Genomic DNA, 24027 nt, shown 5'->3' on the forward strand with positions numbered 1-24027 from the left:
ATAGCAGAGAAATTAAATGAATTCTTTGCTTCGGTCTTCACCGAGGAGGATTTGGGAGGGACACCGGTGCCGGAAAGGGTATTTGAAGCAGGCGAGACAGAGAAACTAAATGAATTCACTGTAAACTTGGAGGATGTAATGGGTCAGTTCTGCAAACTGAAGAGTGGTAAATCACCAGGACCAGATGGTATTCATCCCAGAGTATTAACAGAACTGAAAAAATGAACTTGTAGAGCTACTGTTAGTAATATGCAATGTATCCCTAAAATCAGGTGTTGTACCGGAACACTGGAGGATAGCCAATGTTACGCCGATTTTTTAAAAAAGTTTCCAGAGGAGATCCGGGAAATTATAGACCAGTGAGTTTGACGTCGGTGCAAGGCAAAATGGTGGAGGCTATTATTAAGAATAAAATTGCAGAGCACATACAAAAACATGGGCTGATGAGACAAAGTCAGCACGGATTTAGTGAAGGGAAGTCTTGCCTCACCAATCTACTACATTTTTTTGTGGGGGTGAACAAACATTGGACAATGGGGAGCCGGTGGATATTGTGTATCTGGATTTTCAGAAGGTGTTTGACAAAGTGCCTCATGAAAGACTCCAGAGGAAACTGGAGAGTCATGGGATCGGAGGTAGGGTAGAGCTGGTTGAAGGATAGGAAGCAGAGAGTAGGATTGAATGGTCAGTATTCTCAATGGAGATGGGTAGTTAGTGGGTCCCTCAGGGGTTTGTGCTGGGACCGCTGCTTTTAACATATTTATAAATGACCTAGAAATGGGAGTAACTAGTGAGGTAATTAAATTTGCAGATGACACAAAGTTATTCAGGGTCGTCAAGTCCGCAGGAGGAGTGTGAAAGATTACAGGAGGACCTCGTGAGACTGGGGATTGGAGTCCAAGTGGCAGATGAAGTTCAAAGTTGACAAGTGCAAAGTGATTGCATGTGGATAAGAGGAACCCAAATTACAGCTATGTCATGCAAGGTTCTGCGTTAGGAGTCACAGACCTAGAAAGGGATCTGGGAGTCATCGTTGATAAGACGTTGAAAACCTCTGTCCAGTGCGCTGTGGTGGCTAAGAAAGCGCACAGAATGTTGAGTATTATTAGGAAAGGGATGGAAAACAAACACGAGGATGTTATAATGCCATTGTATCGCTCCATGGTGCGACTGCACCTCAAATATTGTGTCCAATTCTGGTCGCCGCATCTCAAAAAAGATATAAAAGAATTGGAGAAGGTGCAGAGAAGGGCAACGAAAATGATAAAAGGAATGGAATGACTTCCCTATGAGGAAAGGCTAAGACGGTTAGGGCTCTTCAGCTTGGAGAAAAGGCGGCTGAGGGGTGATATGATAGAAGTCTACAATATAATGAGAGGAGTAGCGCGGACAGATGTGAAGCATTTATTTACACTTTCAAAAAAATAATAGAACCAGGGGAAACAAGATGAAGCTAGAATATGGTAGATTTAAAACAAATAGGAGAAAGTTTTTCTTTACTCAGCGTGTAGTTGGACTCTGGAACTCGTTACTGGAGAATGTAGTGACAGCAGCTGGCCTTACAGAGTTTAAGGGGGGTTTGGACAGATTCCTGAAGGAAAAGTCCATTGAACATTTATTAAATAAATAAATATATATATATATATATTTTTTTTTTTTGGGGGGGGGGGCGGGTTGCCAGGGTTCTTGAAGCCTGAATTGGCTGCTGTCAGAGACAGGATGCTGTGCTTGATGCAGGGGCGTATCTGCGTGGGGCCTCAGGGGCCTGGGCCCCCGCAGATTTCGCCCTGGACCCCCCTACCGCTGCCAACCCTCCCCCTCCGTTGCTGTCGCCTACTTTCGCTGGCGGGGGACCCCAACCCCCGCCAGCCGAGGTCCGCACCCTCCTGCCGCAGCCGGCTGCCTGTAAAAGAATTCCGTCAGCTGGCAGCGGCAGGAGGACGCGGACCTCGGCTGGCGGGGGTGGGGTCCCCCGCCAGCGAAGGTAGGCGACAGCAACGGCGGGGGGAGATTGGCAATGGCAGCGGCGGGGGGGGCTATAATGTGCCCCCTCACTCTGGCCCTGGCCCCCCCTACCGCCGCAGTTCAGATACACCCCTGGCTTGATGGACCCTTGGTCTTTTCTCAGTATGGCGGTGCTTATGTGCTTGTACTGTTTCTGTTGAATGTAGAGGGCGAAAGCTAGATTGCAGTGAATCAAGAATAACTTGAGATGAAAGACAGTCAAGACAACGGCAGTAAACAGCACAGTGAAGTAGCCTGGATAAGAATTGGGAGCTCTTCCTAAGTCCTACCCATGCTCCACCCATGTACCCCCCCCCCCCTTGAAAAAACCCACTCTATAAGTTAAGCGGGGAACAGGCACCCTGCTAGCACTTGTAGGTGTACATATAGATTCGTAAGTGCTAGTATTCTAATCATTTATGTACATAATACACATGTAAATGTGGGTGCCTAGGTTAAAGAATTGCTCTTTATATGTGCTGGCAAAAAAACTATGGGTACTCCTGCATGTCCTTATATGTATTTTAGAAAAGCTTCATAGTTAGTGAATCTTTACTTAAAAAAAACCTGGAAAATTCTGAACATCCCTATTGGATGTCCCTTCCTGACCCTATACATCCTATTCAAAATGGGGTTTTAAATGTACTATGAGCAGCTAAAGGGTCAGCAACTAGTAGCTTGTAGTGTGTCAGATTCATCATGTGGTTAGCTCTGCGTGCATCTAGTAGTGCTATACATAAGTTCATAAGCATTGCCATGCTGGGACAGACCAAGGGTCCATCGAGCCCAGCACCCTGTCACCGACAGCGGCCAAAAGATCAAGCAATTTGTCCCGCCTATCCTAGAAATACTGTATTATTCCCTTGTTCATTCAACAACATTCTATGGCTTTTTCCTCCAGGAAGCCCTTTTTTGAAGTCCACTAAATTAACCGCCTTAACCACCTTTTCCGGCAGTGAATTCCAGAGTTTAACTACACGTTGAGTGAAGAAATATTTCCTCTGATTTGTTTTAAATTTACCACACTTCATCGCATGATAAGTAGTAGTAGTAGTAGGTTATGAGCTGACATCTATTGATACATAGTGTAGGGGTGTTTCCTGGGTCACCTTTGTGGGCCTGAGGCCTAACTTATGCTCTAAACCAGTGATCTTCAATGCAAGGCCCTAGAGCCAATAGTAGCTCCTGGATACCTCTGGATGGCCCTCATCATCATTCGTTTCCAAAGAATGTAGTAAAAGCAGTTAGCTTAGCAGGGTTTAAAAAAATTTGGATGGCTTCCTAAAGGAAAAGTCCATAGACCATTATTAAAATGGACTTGGGGGAGGGGGCGTGTCAAGATGGCGGATTGACTGGAGGACGCCTTTCTAGCTCCTGAACCTTTCCTTGGTGGGAATTTGTTTTTGGACTTTGAATTAAAAATTCTTCATGTTAATAATGCCGCACACCAAACGGAAAGGAGCGGTTAAGAGCTTACCGGCAGTGGCTTTGGAAACCGCTCTGCTTCAGACGACGCTTGATAGGTATGCCACCAGCACACCACGGATAACCGGCTCGAGTGGAATTCTCGTTGTGGGAGACGTAGGTGGAACGCTGCTCTCACAGGGAAGTGTAACAACGTTATCATCGCCAGAACTTAATCCCCCGCCTTGCCCAGCAGGTCTCAGAAGTGGGCCAGACTTCCTGGAGGCGTCTGACGATGGCACGAAAGGAGATCTTCCTGCCGGAGCTCAAACTGATACGCTGGGAGAAAATACCAACATTGAGCTGAAAGCTCCCGAGGCGGTAACTTTAGATACTATCTGGACGGCGATACAAACACTTACATCCACAGTTGCTCCGATTGTGAGTAAATTAGATTCCTTAACTTCTGCTTTTGAGATTCTTAAGAAGGACTCGGTAAAGACAAATACAGCTGCCCAAATGGATATCTCTGATCTAAAAGTTAAAACTGATATGCTTATAAAGGATAAATTGTTGACATACCGAAAGACTGAACAATTTGAAAATTATAATAGGCGTTTGAATTTATGCCTTTTGAACTTTCCAAGATCTGTAGAATTAAATGCGATGGCAATGTTTAAAAAATATCTAGTGGATGTCCTTCAATATTCCCCAGACTTAATTCCTCCTGTTAGTAAAATATACTATTTACCTGATTCAAAACAGGGGGAAAAATTGAAGGAAGCTAAAGATTTGCAAAATTTAACTGATTTCCTTGAACAATCTAGTACTACAGTTTTGGAAAGGAAAACATTACTTGTCTCGATGGTGTTTGAACAAGATTTAAATTTGTTATTGAAAATATTCTTTAGAAATTCAACAAAAATTTTCCTTGGTGACAGAATTTGGATCTACCCGGATGTGGTGAAAACCACCCAGGACAGACGTAAAGCTTTCCTGATGCTTAGAGAAGAGACACAAAACTTGGGTGCTAAATTTCTTCTTTCATATCCCTGTAAATGCCTAGTAAATTACTTAGACAAAAAATATGTTTTCTTTGAACCTGAGCAGCTGAGAGAATTTTTGAAAATGAAAAAAACTTACTAGATAGTTTTCTGAATATTAAGAAAATCTGGATTAAGGTTTTAAAATGTGGAGATCTCCAGGCCTTCTATGTTATTAGTTTTCTTTTTCTTTTATATATACCACCAATGTTACTTAACGCCCCCACTGTTTTCCTATGATTAGGTGGTCTAAGAAAGAGTTAGATATTTATTTTTTCCTTTTGTTTTCTCTTAAATTTTAAGAGAGACAAACTTGGTGTATTCTTACAATAATATTCTGATTTTCTGTAACAAGATCTAAATGCTTGTACTTTAATTTTGAAATTTAAATAAATAATTTTAAAAAATGGACTTGGGGAAAATCCACTGCTTATTTCTAGGATAAGTAGCATAAAATGTTTTGTACTTTTTGAGATCTTAACAGGTACTTGTGACCTGGATTGGTCACTGCTGGAAACAGGATGCTGGGCTTGATGTATCTTTGGTCTGTCCCAGTATGGCAATACTTATGTACTTATGTAATACTTGGTAACAATAATGAAACGGTGATGGAATATTCACTTAGTAAACAGCCTGAGCCAACAGATTTATTTTCCACTGAACATAATTAACTTTGAATGAACTTGGTGGCTAATAGTGTGCTGAAGTGGACAATGTTGGCACATTTAGACTGAATAATGTGGGAAGGGCTTCTGTATTCAGTACCTCTCTGTGAAATAGTAATAATAAAAAAAGGCAAGTGCATTTTTATAATACACCACTGCATTCCACAAAGCAAAAGGAGCAAGTCCACATGCCATCTTTTTCTTTTGATGTAGTCACAGCAAAAGAGATGTTCAAACATTAATTAGGTTGCGACCTTGGAGCATTTGTTTTAATTATACTTATAAATAGTAAGTCTGATTGTTAAGCACCTGAGTCTCATAACGTTATGTCTGTTTTGGTGGTCCTTTGCTAGTGAAGTTCACTATTAAAGGATTTTTTTAATGAAAAAACTATGTTCCTTTTTGTTTTTAAAGGCCCTTTGTGCTGTTTTTTGCTTGGTCTTCTTTTTTTGTATTTGGTTCCCTCTCTTTGTTACATTACCTTTGCTAGGTGAAAACATCTCTGCATGAATACAAGGAGTCCCTATAACCAGCCCCTCCAAATGATACAATGATTTACAATTTAGAACTAGTTCCTACCCTAACCGATGAAACTAATACTTCCTCTGTGTACATCCATATGCTGCGCAAGCCAGAATGTTTGAAAATATAAGTGAACTCAAATAAAAATACTACCAACAATAAAGAACGACAACGTAGACAGAGCAGCTCATAGATTTGCTTGCTTTGTTTTGGGTGAATGGGGATGACAACTGAATAGAGGAGAGGAAAAGGGAGATTTATCTAATTGGCGTCAGCTTTTTTGACATCTCCTGTTCTCAATCTAACCTCTTTAGTCAGCTATCTCCTTCCCCCCCCCCCCCCCACCCCCAGCACGGTCTGGAATTTTTCCTTCCCTTCCCCTTCCTGGCCTGGTGATAGGTCAGGTTTTTTCTCCCCTCCCCTCCCCCCCCCCCCCCCCCCCCCATTGCAGTGCTTCTTGCATGCTCTCCCCCTGTGGGATCCAATACTACTCACTCTCTTCTGCCCCCTGCACCGCTGCCCTTCTTCCATTTTCCAGGCAGCGTCAGTGAGGTAAGCACACGGCCATTGGCGGCCCTGGAAGCTGAGAGAGTGGTGGATATTTGGAATGCCCTCCCGCCGGAGGTGGTGGAGATGAAAACGGTAACGGAATTCAAAAATGCGTGGGATAAACATAAAGGAATCCTGTTCAGAAGAAATGAATCCTCAGAAGTTTAGCAGAGATTGGATGGCAACACAAGTTGTTAGGAGGTGGGGCTAGTGGTTGGGAGGCAGGCCTAGTGCTGGGTAGACTTTTACGGTCTGTGCCCTGAAAATGGCAGATACAAATCAAGGTCATGTATACATATAAAGTAGCACAAATGAGCTTATCTTATTGGGCAGACTGGATGGACCATACAGGTCTTTTTCTGCCGTCACTTACTATGTTACTATGTATGTTACTATGTTACAGTGTCCCATCGACAGGAAATTGTAGCAGAGGGAAAGCGACCTGAAAAATTGAAGGTCAGCGGTGCAGGGAGCAGGAGGGCAGCCAGTACTGCCCAAAACACAGGCACTTGACTGCCCACCAGGTTTGGGGGGGCCTAAGGCTGGATCGGGAAGACCTGCGCCCCCATGCCCCCCCCCCCCCCATAGCTATGCCACTGACTTACATAAGTACATAAGTACATAAGTAGTGCCATACTGGGAAAGACCAAAGGTCCATCTAGCCCAGCATCCTGTCACCGACAGTGGCCAATCCAGGTCAAGGGCACCTGGCACGCTCCCCAAACGTAAAAACATTCCAGACAAGTTATACCTAAAAATGAGGAATTTTTCCAGTCCATTTAATAGCGGTCTATGGACTTGTCCTTTAGGAATCTATCTAACCCCTTTTTAAACTCCGTCAAGCTAACCGCCCGTACCACGTTCTCCGGCAATGAATTCCAGAGTCTAATTACACGTTGGGTGAAGAAAAATTTTCTCCGATTCGTTTTAAATTTACCACACTGTAGCTTCAACTCATGCCCTCTAGTCCTAGTATTTTTGGATAGCGTGAACAGTCGCTTCACATCCACCCGATCCATTCCACTCATTATTTTATACACTTCTATCATATCTCCCCTCAGCCGTCTCTTCTCCAAGCTGAAAAGCCCTAGCCTTCTCAGCCTCTCTTCATAGGAAAGTCGTCCCATCCCCACTATCATTTTCGTCGCCCTTCGCTGTACCTTTTCCAATTCTACTATATCTTTTTTGAGATACGGAGACCAGTACTGAACACAATACTCCAGGTGCGGTCGCACCATGGAGCGATACAACGGCATTATAACATCCGCACACCTGGACTCCATACCCTTCTTAATAACACCCAACATTCTATTCGCTTTCCTAGCCGCAGCAGCACACTGAGCAGAAGGTTTCAGCGTATCATCGACGACGACACCCAGATCCCTTTCTTGATCCGTAACTCCTAACGCGGAACCTTGCAAGACGTAGCTATAATTCGGGTTCCTCTTACCCACATGCATCACTTTGCAACATTGAACTTCATCTGCCACTTGCACGCCCATTCTCCCAGTCTCGCAAGGTCCTCCTGTAATCGTTCACATTCCTCCTGCGACTTGACGACCCTGAATAATTTTGTGTCATCGGCGAATTTAATTACCTCACTAGTTATTCCCATCTCTAGGTCATTTATAAATACATTAAAAAGCAACGGACCCAGCACAGACCCCTGCGGGACCCCACTAACTACCCTCCTCCACTGAGAATACTGGCCACGCAATCCTACTCTCTGCTTCCTATCTTTCAACCAGTTCTTAATCCATAATAATACCCTACCTCCGATTCCATGACTCTGCAATTTCTTCAGGAGTCTTTCGTGCGGCACTTTGTCAAACGCCTTCTGAAAATCCAGATATACAATATCAACCGGCTCCCCATTGTCCACATGTTTGCTTACCCCCTCAAAAAAATGCATTAGATTGGTGAGGCAAGACTTCCCTTCACTAAATCCGTGCTGACTTTGTCTCATCGTCCATGTTTTGTATATGCTCTGCAATTTTATTCTTATAATAGCCTCCACCATCTTGCCCGGCACCGACGTCAGACTCACCGGTCTATAATTCCCGGATCTCCTCTGGCACCTTTCTTAAAATTCGGAGTAACCTTGGCTACCCTCCAGTCTTCCGGTATTACACTCGATTTTAGGGACAGATTGCATATTTCTAACAGTAGCTCCGCAAGTTCATTTTTAGTTCTATTAATACTCTGGGATGAATACCATCAGGTCCCGGTGATTTACTACTCTTCAGCTTGCTGAACTGACCCATTACATCCTCCAAGGTTATAGAGAATTTGTTTAGTTTCTCCGACTCCCCCGCTTCAAATATTCTTTCCGGCACCGGTGTCCCCCCCAAATCCTCCTCGGTGAAGACCGAAGCAAAGAATTCATTTAATTCTCCGCTACGGCTTTGTCCTCCTTGATCGCCCCTTTAACACCATTTTCGTCCAGCGGCCCAACCGACTCTTTGGCCGGTTTCCTGCTTTTAATGTATCTAAAAAAGTTTTTACTATGTATTTTTGCTTCCAACGCTAATTTCTTCTCAAAGTCCTTTTTTGCCCTCCTTATCTCCGCTTTGCATTTGGCTTGGCATTCCTTATGATCTATCCTGTTACTTTCAGTTGGTTCTCTTCTCCACTTTCTGAAGGATTGTTTTTTGGCTCTAATGATTTCCTTTATCTTACTGTTTAGCCACGCCGGCTGACGTTTAGTCTTTTTTCCCTTTTTTCTAATACGTGGAATATATTTGTCCTGAAACTCCAGGATGGTGTTTTTAAACAGCATCCACGCCTGATGCAAGTTTTTTACTCTGCGAGCTGCTCCTTTCAGTCTTTTTTCACCATTTTTCTCATTTTGTCGTAATCACCCTTTCTATAGTTAAACGCTAGCGTACTTGATTTCCTAGTTTCACTTCCTTCAATGCCAATATCAAAACCGATCATATTATGATCACTGTTATCAAGCGGCCCTCGTATCGTTACCCCCTGCACTAGATCATGAGCACCACTAAGGACTAAGTCTAGTATTTTTCCTTCTCTTGTCGGCTCCTGAACTAGCTGTTCCATGAAGCTGTCCTTGATTTCATCAAGAAATCTTATGTCCCTTGCGTGTACAGATGTTACATTACCCCAGTCTATATGCGGGTAATTGAAATCCCCCATTATTATTGTGTTGCCCAGTTTGTTTGCGTCCCTGATTTCCTTTAACATTTCCGCATCCGTCTGTTCGTCCTGGCCAGGCGGACGGTAGTACACTCCTATCACTATCCTTTTCCCCTTTGCACATGGAATTTCAATCCACAGTGATTCCAAGGAGTGTTTTGCTTCCTGCAGAATTTTCAATCTATTTGATTCAAGGCTCTCGTTAATATACAATGCTACCCCTCCACCAATCCGATTCACCCTATCACTACGATATAATTTGTACCCCGGTATGACAGTGTCCCACTGGTTATCCTCCTTCCACCAGGTCTCAGAGATGCCTATTATATCTAATTTTTTCATTTAGTGCAATATATTCTAACTCCCCCATCTTATTTCTTAGGCTCCTGGCATTCGCATATAGACATTTCAAACTATGTTTGTGTTCCTAAGTACATCATGCTTAGTACTTGACAGTATTAATTGGCAATCTTTTGTCTGATTTTTATTGTTATTTAAAGATACCCGATCTACTACAATCTCTTTTGCAACCTCACTATCAGGATACTCTATCTTCCCTGTTATGGGAATTTCATCCAAAAAGTCCAGATCTCTCATTAAAACTGTATGTGTGCCTATATTTCACCACATTTTAAGATGGTTCACACTTTCATTTTAATTGGCTGTGGTTGCATTCCTTGTATGTTTTGAAGACAGTTTATTCTTCTGTGTCATTGGTATGTGCTATTTATTTTTTATTTTAATGTGGTATGTTCATAGTAAGCTGCTTTGGCTCATTGGGGCCTCTTTATTAAAAAAAAAAAAAAAAGTTCTTCACACAAGTGGAGAACTTGCCCATTGTGACCAATCAGATTTCATGTTTCATTTTCCCAGAGAAATGAAACTGGATTGGTCAATATTGGCAATTTTTGTGGAAAACTTTCTTTTCTCCTGTTCTTATAAAAACGCCCAATCTAAGTGTCACTGTTCATTTTTACTCAGTTTACACCAGCTGTCAAAGGGCCAAACAGTTTATATGATCATGCCGACTGTATTTCAGTCTGTATGCCAGTTGAAGTGATCTTTATTTGCTATGCAAATTGCCTAGTTAGTTAACTGTTTAATAATAAAACGTCAATTTCAGAATCTCTGCTGCTCAGTGCTCAAGGGTATGTGGTTGAAATTTGTTTGACTTAGGGGATACTTGGCTTGAAGAAGTTTGGAAACACTGATATATGGGTACCATTACTGCCGTGGTAATTATTGATCAAATAGCTTAGAGCTACCATGGCATCTATTAAAATGTGCCTCACTATCTACCCACAACATAAACGTCTGGGCTGGGCACTGAGTTCTATTCCCCAGATTTATTTAAGAACCCAACCCAATACAATTCAATACAGATACAACACAGGATGCAGCACACACTACAGAACTGAGGTTGGTTAGGTCTAGGAATTGGGTGATGCAACACAAAACATCTAGATAAATCCAGCCTCATGGAATATGCCCATACAGAGCTATAATCTGTACAAGAAGGATAAAGATGGCACCCACCATCTGCTGTTGAGTGTACAGACCTAGGTCTTTAGGTGTCACCTTACAGAGCTTTTGGGTTAGACATGACCCTCCTCCCCTCCCCGACACAGTAGCGTAGCTAGGTGGGGCGCCAGGGGAGTGGCCGCTCCCCCAAACGGAGTTCTGCCAGCACCTATTTTTTTTTCATCCTGTTGCACTGAAAATGTTCACCGGCGCCAGCAGAAGTCCGCTCTCGCTCCCCCCGCACAGTCAACCTGGCTCCGCTTCTGCCCCAACACCATTCTGACAGTCCTCCTTTGAAGCACTTCCACTCTGTCCAGGAATAGAACTAAAGGATCTATCTCTGTCTGCTTACTTTCCAATTATCAGTCCATGCAATCAAGTTTTGTTTTGGCATTCCGTTCCTGTTTCCCTGGTTCTTTCGAGGGGGGGGGGGAGTAAGAAGGTGGCCTAACTTAGAGCAGCTCTCCCAGCATCATTCCAATCAGGAGCACCCTTTTAGGCACCAGACAGGGGAAGACTGGTTGTTTGCCACCATAGCAAACAGGTAAAGACAAAGCCAACCAAGGGAACATGGCATGGCAGGGCAGGGGGTTTGATGAGACAGAGACTGAGAAAAGATATATTGATGCTGATGCTAATGTGCCATCATGTCAAGACTGCGCAGGACCCCCAGATGCGTGAGGACCTGTGCAGCCACCCCTATCACCCCTGCCTAAGACCAGCCCTGGGATTAATATCAGGAAAAATGTTTTCACAGAGAGGGTAGTAGATGCCCTTCCAGGAGAGGTGGTGGAGTTCTTATCCTGTTGCATGTTATTGCTCATACAGTTGGTGCCATTAAGGATATATCAAGGGCAGAGGCTAGCTTGGGTGTGCCATTAATGACCTCTGTTTTCCACACCTACCTCCCAGGCGTAGAGCACATGTCGTAGCCCCAGCTGCTTGTAGTCAATGAAGGCATTGGTTCTCATGTGAGTTAGTGCATGTTTGCAGTCATCCAGAGCTTCCTCATACCTGCAGGGCATGAAGAAGATAGATGGAGAAAACTGACATGCAGACAGAACAAGTGGTCTACAAACAGGCAACAGCAGGGACTTCTCTACTCACAGTACAGTCTGTCATTAATACTAATAGGGTGATGGTCTTTACTACAAACAGTTTGGGAAGCTCTGTCTTAGTCAGGGGTGTGCTGGTAAATTTTTAACAACAGGCTCTTTCTCGGGACGTAGCCAGCTCTGCAGTTGGAAGGGCTAGGGGTGGCTGGGGTGGTGGGGGGGAGCAACACTTGCCTCTCTCTCCTCCCTCCCTTCGTGTGGGCCAATAAATGGACTGCCACCACTCCCAACGTCTTGCTCTGAGCAGCATGCTGAAACTTCTCACACATGCTGGAGAAGTCCCAGCCTGCTGCTCAGAGCTGGAAACAAGGAGCGGGGAGCAGCAGCAGTCTATTTACTTGGCTGGCAGGGCTCAGCATCCCCACCAGCAAAGTAAAAATGAATTCAGCAGAGGGCCCAAGCCCACATTTTGGGAGCCAGTTGTTAAAGTAGCCATGGAGGGCCCTACTTTAACAACCGGCTCCCAAAATTCTTAAAAACGTAACAACTGGCTCTTGCGAGCCCGTAAGAGCCTGCTCCAGCACACCACTGGTCTTAGTCCACTGCTCTAGCTATTAGGATACGCCTCTACTAATGTGCAACAGACAAATAAGACCTGAACAAACCAATTGCCTTTCATATATGGTGAGATGACAGAGTACAGGTCATAACTGTGAGACCATAACCGTGCATGTTCTAATTTTGCTTTTGCATTACAACACCTGCCAAAGCAGTAACATGAAATCATAACAAACCTGAATTCTGGGGCTTATTGTTGATTTTGAGCTGAATCAGCAGTCACAAATGATACTGACATATTTTCTGCAACTATGAATTATTCTTCTCTTGTTCCCCTATCATGTGACAACTTGGCATCAGTAATAAATGCCTCAGTACTAGTTGTCTTGATTATTGTGTTACATATAGGATCAAATCCAGCTCATATGCATAGGTTACAGTTTAGTTAGAATATGGCTACTGGGATATTTTGAGGCATGAAGCTATGGCACTCATTTTTAAAACAGAAAAAACATCTGAAAAGCAGCACAAGGCACCAGATGGGATGTTTTTTCACCAAATTGTCTAAATCATGATTTTCAAAAAGGCAGAATTGGGACTTTTTCACTTTGTCCAAATTGCAAGGGAGCATATTGGAGGCATGTTTTGGGTGGCACTTGAGTGGGACTTGGGCGGGCTTACAATCTGGACATTTTTCTGCAATAATAGAACAGAAAAAAAGGCCCAACGCAGAAAATAAGTACATTTTTATCTAGACTGAAGTACATTTTTACATAGACCTATTTCAGTCATGACTAAGTCAGAAAAAGGTGTCCTAACTGACCAGTTGACCAATGAAAGGATGAAGGCATGACCCCTCCTTAATCTCCCAGTGGTCACTGACCCCATCTCCCCTCAAAGATGTGACAGTGACAGTAGATACTAGGATCTAAGACATTATTATGGCCATTCCTAAGAAATGAGCAAGCAAGTGCATGGACTAGCCTAGTGGTCAGTGCAGCAGACAGTGAAAAATAGGACCCAGGTTCAATTCCCACTATAACTCTTTCATTTCAGTGCAAATATGTGAGCCCTCCTGGAACATATAAATACCTCCTATACCTAAATATATAAGTGACCTGCAAGCCTGAGAGTTATTGTTGTGGTGGACCTTTAGATGAAGGTTTTCTCTGTCCTGGAGGAGTCACCATACAATACGAAAGGGTTTAGGTGGGATTTGCGCTTGGATCCCTTTATGTGAAGTCCCCTGCACTGTCCACTAGGCTGCCCCTCTGCACTGCTGGAACGTTTGTGTTAGGGCTGTACCGAATATTCATATTCAATTCAATTCGGCCCTGAATATATTATTCATATTCGGCCGAATAGTGATTTAAATTCAAATACGAATAAGGGCTCTACTGTGCTAAATTCTACTGAAACAAACACTTTACCTCTGATTTCACATTGCTTCTTTTATTATTTTTTATGTTAAAGCTCAGTGCCCATTATTCGTATTCGGTATTCGTATTCAGCCGAATATTTTTCATTATTCATATTCGGATGAATAGTAAAATATGCTATTTGGTACAGCTCTAGTCGGTGTGACCAGTTCACTAGGAATGCTGCTAGATAGGCGTCTCTATGGCCTGTTTTTCTACAGTTTTCTCTGGGGGTGAGGTTTTTTTTTTCTGAAAATGGTACTTTACAGATGGACGTGTTCATCCTGAAAATTAGCTCCAAGCCATAACAGAACCAGAAATTTGGTCATTTTTCCGGTTTGATTATGGCTATGTGCTAGAAGTTGGACTGAGATGTTTTCAGTAAACCGTCTCAATTCGGATTTAGATGTCATATAAAAAATACCCCTCCACATGACCAAATTTCACCAGTCTTTTCACTATCTCCTTGTGCCTTTTAAATTCAGTTCAAAATTTTAATACTAGTGTTTAAATCTTTACATGATTCTAGATCCCAATATTTGCAAAGAAGAGTGCACATATTCTACCTAAGCACTATTCTGTAAATATATTACTATCTTGACTAGCACATATTTAACAGGTGAGCATACATATAGGCAGAGTCTTTGTAGAGCATGTACCCTCATACATGTAACTTATAGAATACTAGTAAAAAAAGGCCCGTTTCTGGAGCCAATGAAACGGGCGCTAGCAAGGCTTTCCTGTGGCCCCCCCCCCCCCCCCCCACCTGTCATCGATGTTGGTGAATTGGTCCGCCTCCGCCCTCAACGTCATAACGTTTGACGCGAGGGCAGTGAATTGCTCCGCCTTCAACGTCATAACGTTTGAAGCGAGGGCGGGGCACAGAGACTGTGTTTTTGACCCGTCGTCGATGTTGGTGAATTGGTCCGCCTCCGCCCTCAACGTCATAACGTTTGATGCGAGGGCGGTGAATTGCTTCGGCTCCGCCCTCAACGTCATAACGTTTGATGCGAGGGCGGGGCCCAGAGACTGTGTTTTTCGAGGCTTCAGAGCTTCGAACATACGAACCTTGGCTTCAGTGACGTCAGAAGCCAATAGAACATTGAGGGTGAGTTTTATAGGGAGCAGATGGGCGTGGCTGAGTACTGAGGGTGAGTAGTCCCAATAGTAGCCTAGCCTACCAGGAGGACAGGAGTTCAGGGCTTCACTGCCACAGATGGAGTGAGCTTCAGAACTCTGAGGGGGGATTTTATTTATATAGATTATAAATTACGTGTGCATCTCTGGCCCTTAGGTGTGATCATCTGCTGTATGGCTGGTGTTAGAGATCACACCTAAGCACATACGCACACATATCCCTGTTGCACTAGTGTTCTATAAAGGAAAGTAGGTGTCTATATTCCATTACAGAATATGCTCATATAAGGCACCCTCTAGGTGTCTATTTGTAGGCACCCTGTTATAGAATTACTTTCTTTGGGAGCAATTTTATAGAATAGGTGCTAACATTTAAGCACTGCTTACACACGTAAATGTTTATAAGATTAGCATATATGTGCATATGTATGCACTTTTATGCGCATATATCAGAATTCTGTCTAAGTGGTATGCACCTATCTCACAAAGTGGGTATTTGACAGGTGGACAGAGCATGGATGGGGCATACATTTACCCTGGTACCTTACAGAATGCTCTAAGATATGGATTACACAATCTCCATTTAAAGAGCTTATCTTACACTGGTGGAGGTACATAGACGATATTTTCATGATCTGGACAGGTTCTACAATGGATCTCCGGAGATTTTTGAACTGGCTTAACAGCTGTAACCAGGATATCCAATTTACCGAGCAACACTCGTCTGAAAACATTCACTATTTGGATGTGGAAGTTCATAACACCACGGATGTTTTTGTCACGAAAGTATACAAGAAAATCACGGATAGAAATACTTTCTTACACAATTCCAGCTGTCATCCTTCACATCTTAAGAACAGTCTCCCCTTCTCACAAATGCTTAGGTTGAGACGCATCTGCACAGAACATGTCACTTTCAAAAAACAAGCTGATGACTTAATGAAGAACCTCATGGATAGAGGCTATTCAAAGTCCGTTTTAAAGCGCGCATATCAGAGAGCTAAATACAATGACAGGCAGCTTTTGCTGTCTAAGCCTATGAAACATGAAGTTGAAGATGACATGTTGACGATGGTTATGCAATACAACGAACATAGCCCTTTCCTCGCTAAAATGATTAAAAACAGATGGGACATCATGAGATCCACACACACATTTGAAAACACTGATCTCCGTATAGCGTTTGCCAGGACTAATAATATTAAAGAAACAATCAGCCCCGCTGACATCTCAGTTCAAGTCAATAGACCTAAAACAACAGGACATTTCAAATGTGGCCATTGTCAAATTTGCAGCATTACCAAACAAATCAAACAGTTTGTCAATCCACACACCAACACAGTACACAAGTTAGTACATTTTTCAAATTGTTCCACTGACCATGTGGTTTATTCCTTATGTTGCCCTTGCAACAAAAGATACATCGGTATGACAACGCGACCCCTGAAGGTTAGGATCTTAGAGCACAGATCTAACATTCGGAGGTCTGCATTAAAAGAACCCATTGTGGAACATTGTGTCATTCAAAAGCACAAATTCGAAGATTTACAGTGCTCTGTCATTGACTGGATAGCGCCGTCCAATAGAGGCGGCGACCGAAAGCTCAAACTAGCTAGGAGGGAGGCAAGGTGGATCTTCCAATTGGACACTTTAGTACCCAACGGGCTGAACAGCTCCATTGATTGGTTTAATTTTTACTAATGCTTATCACGTCACTCTTACTTTAGTATATCTAACAGCTGTTTATACGTGAACGCTGAGGCGCCATTTTTAAATCATTGCCTCCAGCTCGAGTATGTTTGTCCATGGGGCGACTTCCGTAAGTTTTGCTTATCAAAGATTTTGCGCACTTTGAAAGATATTTAATGTGCTTTTTTCTATTTTTAGGTTCTCAACTCAATATCACTGTGAGCACTCCGTTCCTGATGAAGCCAGTTTTCTAGGGTGAAACGGCGGCCCCCGTCGAACGGTCACAGAAGAGTGCCAATTTAAATCACAAGCTAAGTGCTACTTTATTTCATGTGCAGTTGAAAGACACATTAGAGCACAAACACTGTTCAAATCGCGACTATTAACAACATCGCTTAAACATTGTTTATACTGTGTGCAGATTAAGACTTAAATAATAGTCAGGGAGTGGAGTTTTTTGCCCTATGATAGAATCACTGCGTGAGTTACTTCACAAAACTGTGCATAACCTCGCATCAAACCACCAGAATCTCACTGGAGGTTTCTGAGGGCTTTTTCTCCACTATACCCATTGAATAACGCGACCCATATACAACATTGGCTGAAGTTGCTTTTTTTGGTATTAGGTTACAATTTTACCTCAGCCACACTGCATTTGTCTCATTTAGACCCCAACATATTAGCCTGGACAAAATAGCCCAGATAAAATAGCCTCAACAAAATAGCCCTTGAAAAATGGCCATAATAAAAATATCCCTTGACAAAATAGCCCTTGTAACAAAATAGCCCATTGCCCTTCACAAAAATAAGAAGCAATCAAAACAATCTATGACTTTCTAAACTTCAGGAAATCACTAAAAACCAACCTGTTCAAAAAAGCATACCTTATTGACCCAACATAAATGCTTATATTCTGCAACACAGCATAACCAACGATCGTACTGGACAGATGTATGTGTTAGACAATGAGAGTCTGATATTTACTGAGGGGGAGAGGGATCTTGGGGTGATAGTATCCGAGGATCTGAAGGCGACGAAACAGTGTGACAAGGCGGTGGCCGTAGTGAGAAGGTTGCTAGGCTGTATAGAGAGAGGTGTGATCAGCAGAAGAAAGGAAGTGTTGATGCCCCTGTACAAGTCATTGGTGAGGCCCCACCTGGAGTATTGTGTTCAGTTTTGGAGGCCGTACCTTGCTAAGGATGTAAAAAAAATGGAAGTGGTGCAAAGAAAAGCTACGAGAATGGTATGGGATTTGCGTTCCAAGACGTATGAGGAGAGACTTGCTGACCTGAACATGTATACCCTGGAGGAAAGGAGGAACAGGGGTGATATGATGCAGATGTTCAATATTTGAAAGGTATTAATCCGCAAACAAATCTTTTCCGGAGATGGGAAGGCGGTAGAACGAAAGGACATGAAATGAGATTGAAGGGGGGCAGACTCAAAAAAGATGTCAGGAAGTATTTTTTCACAGAAAGAGTGGTGGATGCTTGGAGAATTCCTTTATTAAATAAAACGGAAAAACCAATATTCAAGACATTACATCATGCCGTTGTAAAACCAGCCCCACTACACTTTTATACAAAAAATACAAACCCGATAAAACCCGTCCCCCCCCCCAAATCCCCCCCACACCATACATTCAAATCAACTTCAAGCGTACATGCTTCCACCAAACCCCAAAATTAAGTACCCCCCCCTCCACCTTTTCCCAGCGTGCCAATTCCTGGACGGCTCGGACAACGTCCCAGGAAACCTGCTCAGCCGACCTGCACTCCTGGCGCATAGACACCCCGCATCGGGCCACCCACAGGCAGTACCTGATAATCACTGATATGAGGAAGGCGGTACCTGGCTCCAGCCGCCCCGTCCCCTGCTGCCTCCCGTACACCCAGTCTGCATAGGTGTAGGACGTGAAGCTGGGGATGGCCAACAAGGCGGCCACTCTTCCACAAACTGCTCTGGAGAATGGACACTCCATAAGGAAGTGGTCCATCGTCTCCAGCTGACCAGCACACTCCCCCCTCGGGCAGTTTCGGTCCTGCATGCTTCGGTGCATATTTGCCCTAACATATAATTTACCGTGAAGGGACAGCCAGGCAATGTCCCTGTACTTGTTCGGGAGTCGTCTAGATGAAATAAAGCCCAGGCCCTGCCTCAGCACGGGCCCTGGAGCATCCTAAGAGTCAGGGGAGATGAGAAATGCTGGGAGCGAACCCGCTCCACCCAGCTCTCCCTCTGCCCCGCCCTTATTTCCTCCCATGTAATGTCCCACAACCGGACCAGCTTTACTAAGGATTTGTAGTAGCCTACCCCCTCTGGGAAACCCTTCCGCAACCTCCCCACCTTCCCCCCTCCCCACCAAGGGCCCAAAATCCCTCCCACCACTGCACAACACTTTGTGGCCCACCCTGGGGCCTCCGACCCTCCCCCCCCGCCCAAGGTTAAACTGGATGAACAGAGAGGAGAATAGCAAGACAGGGTTTACCATCCCCACCCCCCTTCCTCCCGCGACCGTAAGTAATATTGCGTTTTACCGGGTTCATCCTGTTGCCCCACAAAAGTTGAAAAACACGCTGTACAATGAAGTGAAACAGCATTCCGGCAAAAGGCAGATGTAACTCAAGAAGAGAAACATGGGGACTATCTGGGTCTTCAACAACCGGACCCTGTCCTGCCATGGACATCCCCCACCCTTCCAACGATCCAACCTTTTCCCTTGCCTCCGATATCTTTTGCTCCCAACTCTCCCGCCCGTAATCCCCCCCCCAAAATACACTCCCAACACCCGCATTCTTTCAATCCCTGCAGGAAACCCGCCCCCCTAGGATTAAATCGCCGTTCCTCTGGACCCACCACAAGCTAGTACACTTACCCAGGTTTACCCGTGACCCCGATGCCTTGGAATATTCTTCAAGGGTCTCCCGCAGCATCCTCCCCTCCCTCTGGTCTGCCACCCAAACGGTGACATCGTCTGCATAAGCGATGACTCTCAATACGTTCCCTTTGCCAACCTCTACCCCTCTGAGCCCTCCCTCCCCCCCTCCTTCTAGCCTCCGCACCAGGGGATCTATGGCAAAAGCGTACAGCAGGGGGCTCAATGGGCACCCCTGCCGTACCCCTGCCGTGACCCCCACCTCCGCCCCCCTCCATCCATTCACCAGGGGAAAAAATCGCGCACCCAGCATACAACAGTTGCAGTTGTGCGATCCACTCCCCCGGGAAGCCATAGTGATCCAGGACCTTCCACAAGAACTCCCACTGCACTCGGTCGAAAGCCTTGTCCTGGTCCAAGCCACGACCAACCTACCATCTCCCACCGGCTATGTTCCAAGCCCTCCCTCACCCAGGCTACTGCCTCCAGCACCCCCCCTTCCTGGGACCCCACACCTCTGCGGGACTGCTAGCACTTCACCGGAGACCTTCCTCATGCGAGCATGAAGCATGTGGGCGAAGATCTTCCCGGTCGCTGTTCAATAGTGCTATTGGTCGCCAGTTTCGCCACGTCTTGAGGGTCCTTGCCTTTGCTAAGGAGGACCAATGCTGATCCTCCCATAGACTCCGGCAAGGATCCTCCTGTTCGCGCCCTCCTCCCAGAGTTCCAGCAAGAGCGGCGCCAGCTGGTCCCTGAACCGTTGGTAAAACTCCGCCGGAAGTCCATCCGGCCCCGGCGCTGTTCTGCGCCGCAAGGCCCCAATGGCCTCCTCCACCTCACCCAGCGTCCACGGCTGCGTTAAGACCGGAAGATGGGGGCCCCAGTTACCCACCCCCGGGGTCCCCTCATATATCTTCCCATGGCCTCTGTCCCCAACTGTAGGTCCGAGAAAACCCGCCCAAAATGCGTCCCCCACCACCCGCAAAATACCTTCCCTGGATTCTTGGAGCACCCCCCCCTCATCCCTAAACCCCACCACCACCCTCTCTCCCTCCCTTCGGTCCTTGCAGCAGTCATACGGGTCCGGACCAAGCACTTCCCGAAGTCCCGCTCGTAGACGAGGGAAGAGTAACGTGTTGTACTGTACTCTTTCAACCATCCTGCTGCAGTACCGCTCAATATCCTTCCATCCTGCCCCCCCCGGGAAATTAGATTATCCCGTCGCTTTCCTCAGGGCGATCCCCAACCGGGTGGCCTCCTTCCCTCCCGCCTTGCCTGACGAGAAAAAACCCTCTGGTGCGGTGTTTCAGTACTTCCCACCAGTCCCTGAGGGAAGGGAAGACACCTGAATGGACACCTGGTCTGCTAGGAATTCCAGGTACTCCTGGTGCAACACCCCCTCCTTCAACCATTTGAGATTCAATCTCCACAACCCTTTCCCTAGCTGCACGCCCCCCCTCCCCCCAACTCTATCATCACCATCCTGTGGTCAGAGAATCTACTTCCACCACCCTAGGTGCCCTGCCTACATTGCCCCTTCCCGAACTATAAACCGGTCAATTCTGCTCCTACAGGTTGCCCCGTGAAAAGGTGAAACCCTGATTCCCACCACCAAGTGCAATATGTACATCCACCAGCCCTGCTCCTTTCATAAGTCCCCGCTAGTCGCACCCCATCATAACGTACTTGTGGTTGCCCGCCCCCCACTATCCTCTTTCCGTAAGATAGTGTTGAAGTCTCCTCCCCACACCAACTGCCTTGAAGTGTATAGGTAAGGCTTAATTTTGTTGAACAATGCAGACCTTCCCTGTTTGCTTTTGCGGTCCATACACATTAATCCACCCGCAAGGCCACCCCCCCGCAATATTACGTCCAACACCAAACACCTACCAATACCCAGCTCCACCACCCTCTGAATCTCTACTTTATTGGTTTTAAAGAGGATGCCTATCCCCCCATACCTCTCCCCGGCCAGACCCCAGATAGAGGTCCCCATCTCCAGGCCCTCTTTGCCCGCCGGATGTCCTCCAGCGTCTGCAAACCGGGTCTCCTGGAGGAGGAAACAGTCCGCCTCCACAGCAGAGAGGCCATCAAATGCCAAGCTTCTTGCCCTCTGGGAGGCGACACTAGCCACATTAAGTGTGGCGAACACCAATAGCAGTCCCCGCCATCAGTCCTCGCTACCACAGCCCCCCCGCCTTCCTGGCTGCCTTCCCTTCTCTCCACACCATCATCCGTGGTCCCTTCCCCTCCACCCTCTTCTTCCTCCTCCGCCCAATCCCGGACCCCTAGCTTAAACATCCCTTCCCCCACCCTTGCTTTCTTCCTCCCTATCTTCTTTTTGTCTTCACCCACCTCCCTCCCTCCCTGGGGATCAGCAACCGACCTGCCCCCCCTCCTCTCCTCCCTCTTCCACCCCTACTACCCTCCTCTTCTTCCACCCTTCCCATCATCCCGCCTCCGACCCTTCCTTCCTCCCCTCACGGGCCTGCATTACTACATCCTTTCTTACCTTCCTTTCCTCTCCCGCCCTCCCTGCATCAGCTGTCACCTCCCCCGATCCACCCACCTCCCCCCCTAACCCTTCCCCCCTCTCTTTGTCCCTCAAAACCCTCTCCCCCCGTTTCTCTTTCCTCTTACCCGCTGTTCCCCTCACTCCTTCTCCCCTACCTCCCAACCCGTCCTGCCGGCTACCCCCATCCTCTACCTCCTCACCAGCCAGTTTCCTCAACCCCTCCCTCCTCTTCCAAACCCCTGAATCGATTCCCTACTTCTATCCCCATTCCCACCCCCCTTCCCCCCCTTTCCTCTTCGCTGTTTCTTGGACACCCGCGTCCAGCCCTCATCCTCCCCTTTCCTGCCGCTTCCGACCCTCCCCCAAACCCCCCCCTCTACCTGTCCCTGTCCTTCCCTGGACCTTCCCCCCCCGCCCCGGAACCTGATCATGGTCTGCTTCCCCTCCCCCCTCCCCCTGACCTGAACCATCCCTATCTATCTCCTCCTCACCCCCATTATGGGAGGCCCAAGGGCAGGCTCGAAATGCCATGCCCCAGGACCCCCACACAGGTTGCACCGAATAGACATACAGGACTCCGTGGATGCGCCTTAGACCCGCACTTTCCACACTGCACAACCGGGCATGACATACTAAAATGTCAAACGACCCGCACTTGTGACACTGCCGTGGCTGCCCCTTATAAAAGCAGAGAATCCGATCCCTGCCGATGAACGCCGAGGAGGGAATGTGCTGGGTGACATGCCCTGCCTGCCTCAGCCCTAACCTGCGCACACCCAACCTCCAGCCCACACCCTACTGGGGGCTCGGGAGTTTGGACAAGGGGGTACGCAATTCTGCGTACCGTTGTAGCCAGAAGCCAGGTCCGCCCTGATAGAGACTCATTTCGAACCAGAAGGGTTACCTGCACCAGGTCGGGTCTGCTATCGTACGGCCCGGTAAGTTCTTCCAGTCCCCTCTACCCCCCGTACCCCTTCGTATCTCTCCCAGAGAGACCTCCATGCCTCGCTGGGTTAGAAAGCTGATATCGTATTCTGGTATATTCACCGGATGAATACAGGCATAGAGGTCCTCTGGGAGGAATCCTAGACCAAGGACCAATCTCAGGACTGCATCCCTGCTTGCATCCCCCCCTCCCCCACCCATTTCAATTGTACCACATTCCTCCTTTGGGAACCTGGCCTCCCCCCCACCCCCCTCCCCATCCTTCCCCACTGCCCCCTACCCCCCTAGTACCCCTGCGCCCCGCCTCCTCCACCCACCACCCGCCGCAAAGGACGGACCCCCCCCCCCACCGTCCCCCCCCTTCTCCAGCGCGGGGACCCCCCCGCTCCTGATGCATCATATCCTCCTTCTCTAGCCTTCCCCGTTTCTCAGCCTCCCTCCCTATCCCTCCCCCAACATGCCTTGTACCCCTTCAACCAGCAAACCTTGGTCCCCTGCACCCCTCACCCCCCGAGCACTCGTATCCCCTGCAGTCACAGTGTCCATCAGTTCAATGCCTTTTGCAACAGAAACCCTGCCTGTCTCCCCATCGATTTGGTCCGTAGGAACTTTGAGAGCAGGTTCCCCTATATAACCGGTCCCCTCCCGGTGCCCCTGCCCCCCTCCCGTCAAATCAACCCCTCCCCCCAGAACCAACCACCCCGCTGTCTGGGCCGGAATCAGAATCCCCAGTACCACCAGTTACGTTTACTTCTGGTGCGCATGGCAAGGCAAGTACCCCTCCCTCCCGCCCAAAACCTGCTCTCTGGACCGGGTCCCTTTTTTCTCCAACGTTCTGCTCCGTCGGATCCTCCAGCCCCGCTGTTTCGCCAAGCGGATGAGGCTTCCCACACTCCAGAAGTGCCTGCCCTCTCACACATGGGGAATCTTCTGGCGCTGCAGCTATTTCACCTGCCAGCATTTGTAGCTGT

General features: G+C 46.6%; 1 protein-coding gene across 1 annotated transcript in view; it reads right to left on the minus strand.

Moving 5' to 3' along the window:
- NOXA1 (NADPH oxidase activator 1) overlaps positions 1-24027 on the minus strand; it is a 590376-nt gene that overhangs the window by 470031 nt on the left and 96318 nt on the right. The window contains 1 exon segment of the mRNA XM_030206681.1: positions 11770-11878. Within this exon segment, the coding sequence (XP_030062541.1) occupies positions 11770-11878 (109 nt within the window).

Source organism: Microcaecilia unicolor, chromosome 6, assembly GCF_901765095.1.
Source record: "Microcaecilia unicolor chromosome 6, aMicUni1.1, whole genome shotgun sequence".
NCBI lineage: Eukaryota > Metazoa > Chordata > Amphibia > Gymnophiona > Siphonopidae > Microcaecilia > Microcaecilia unicolor.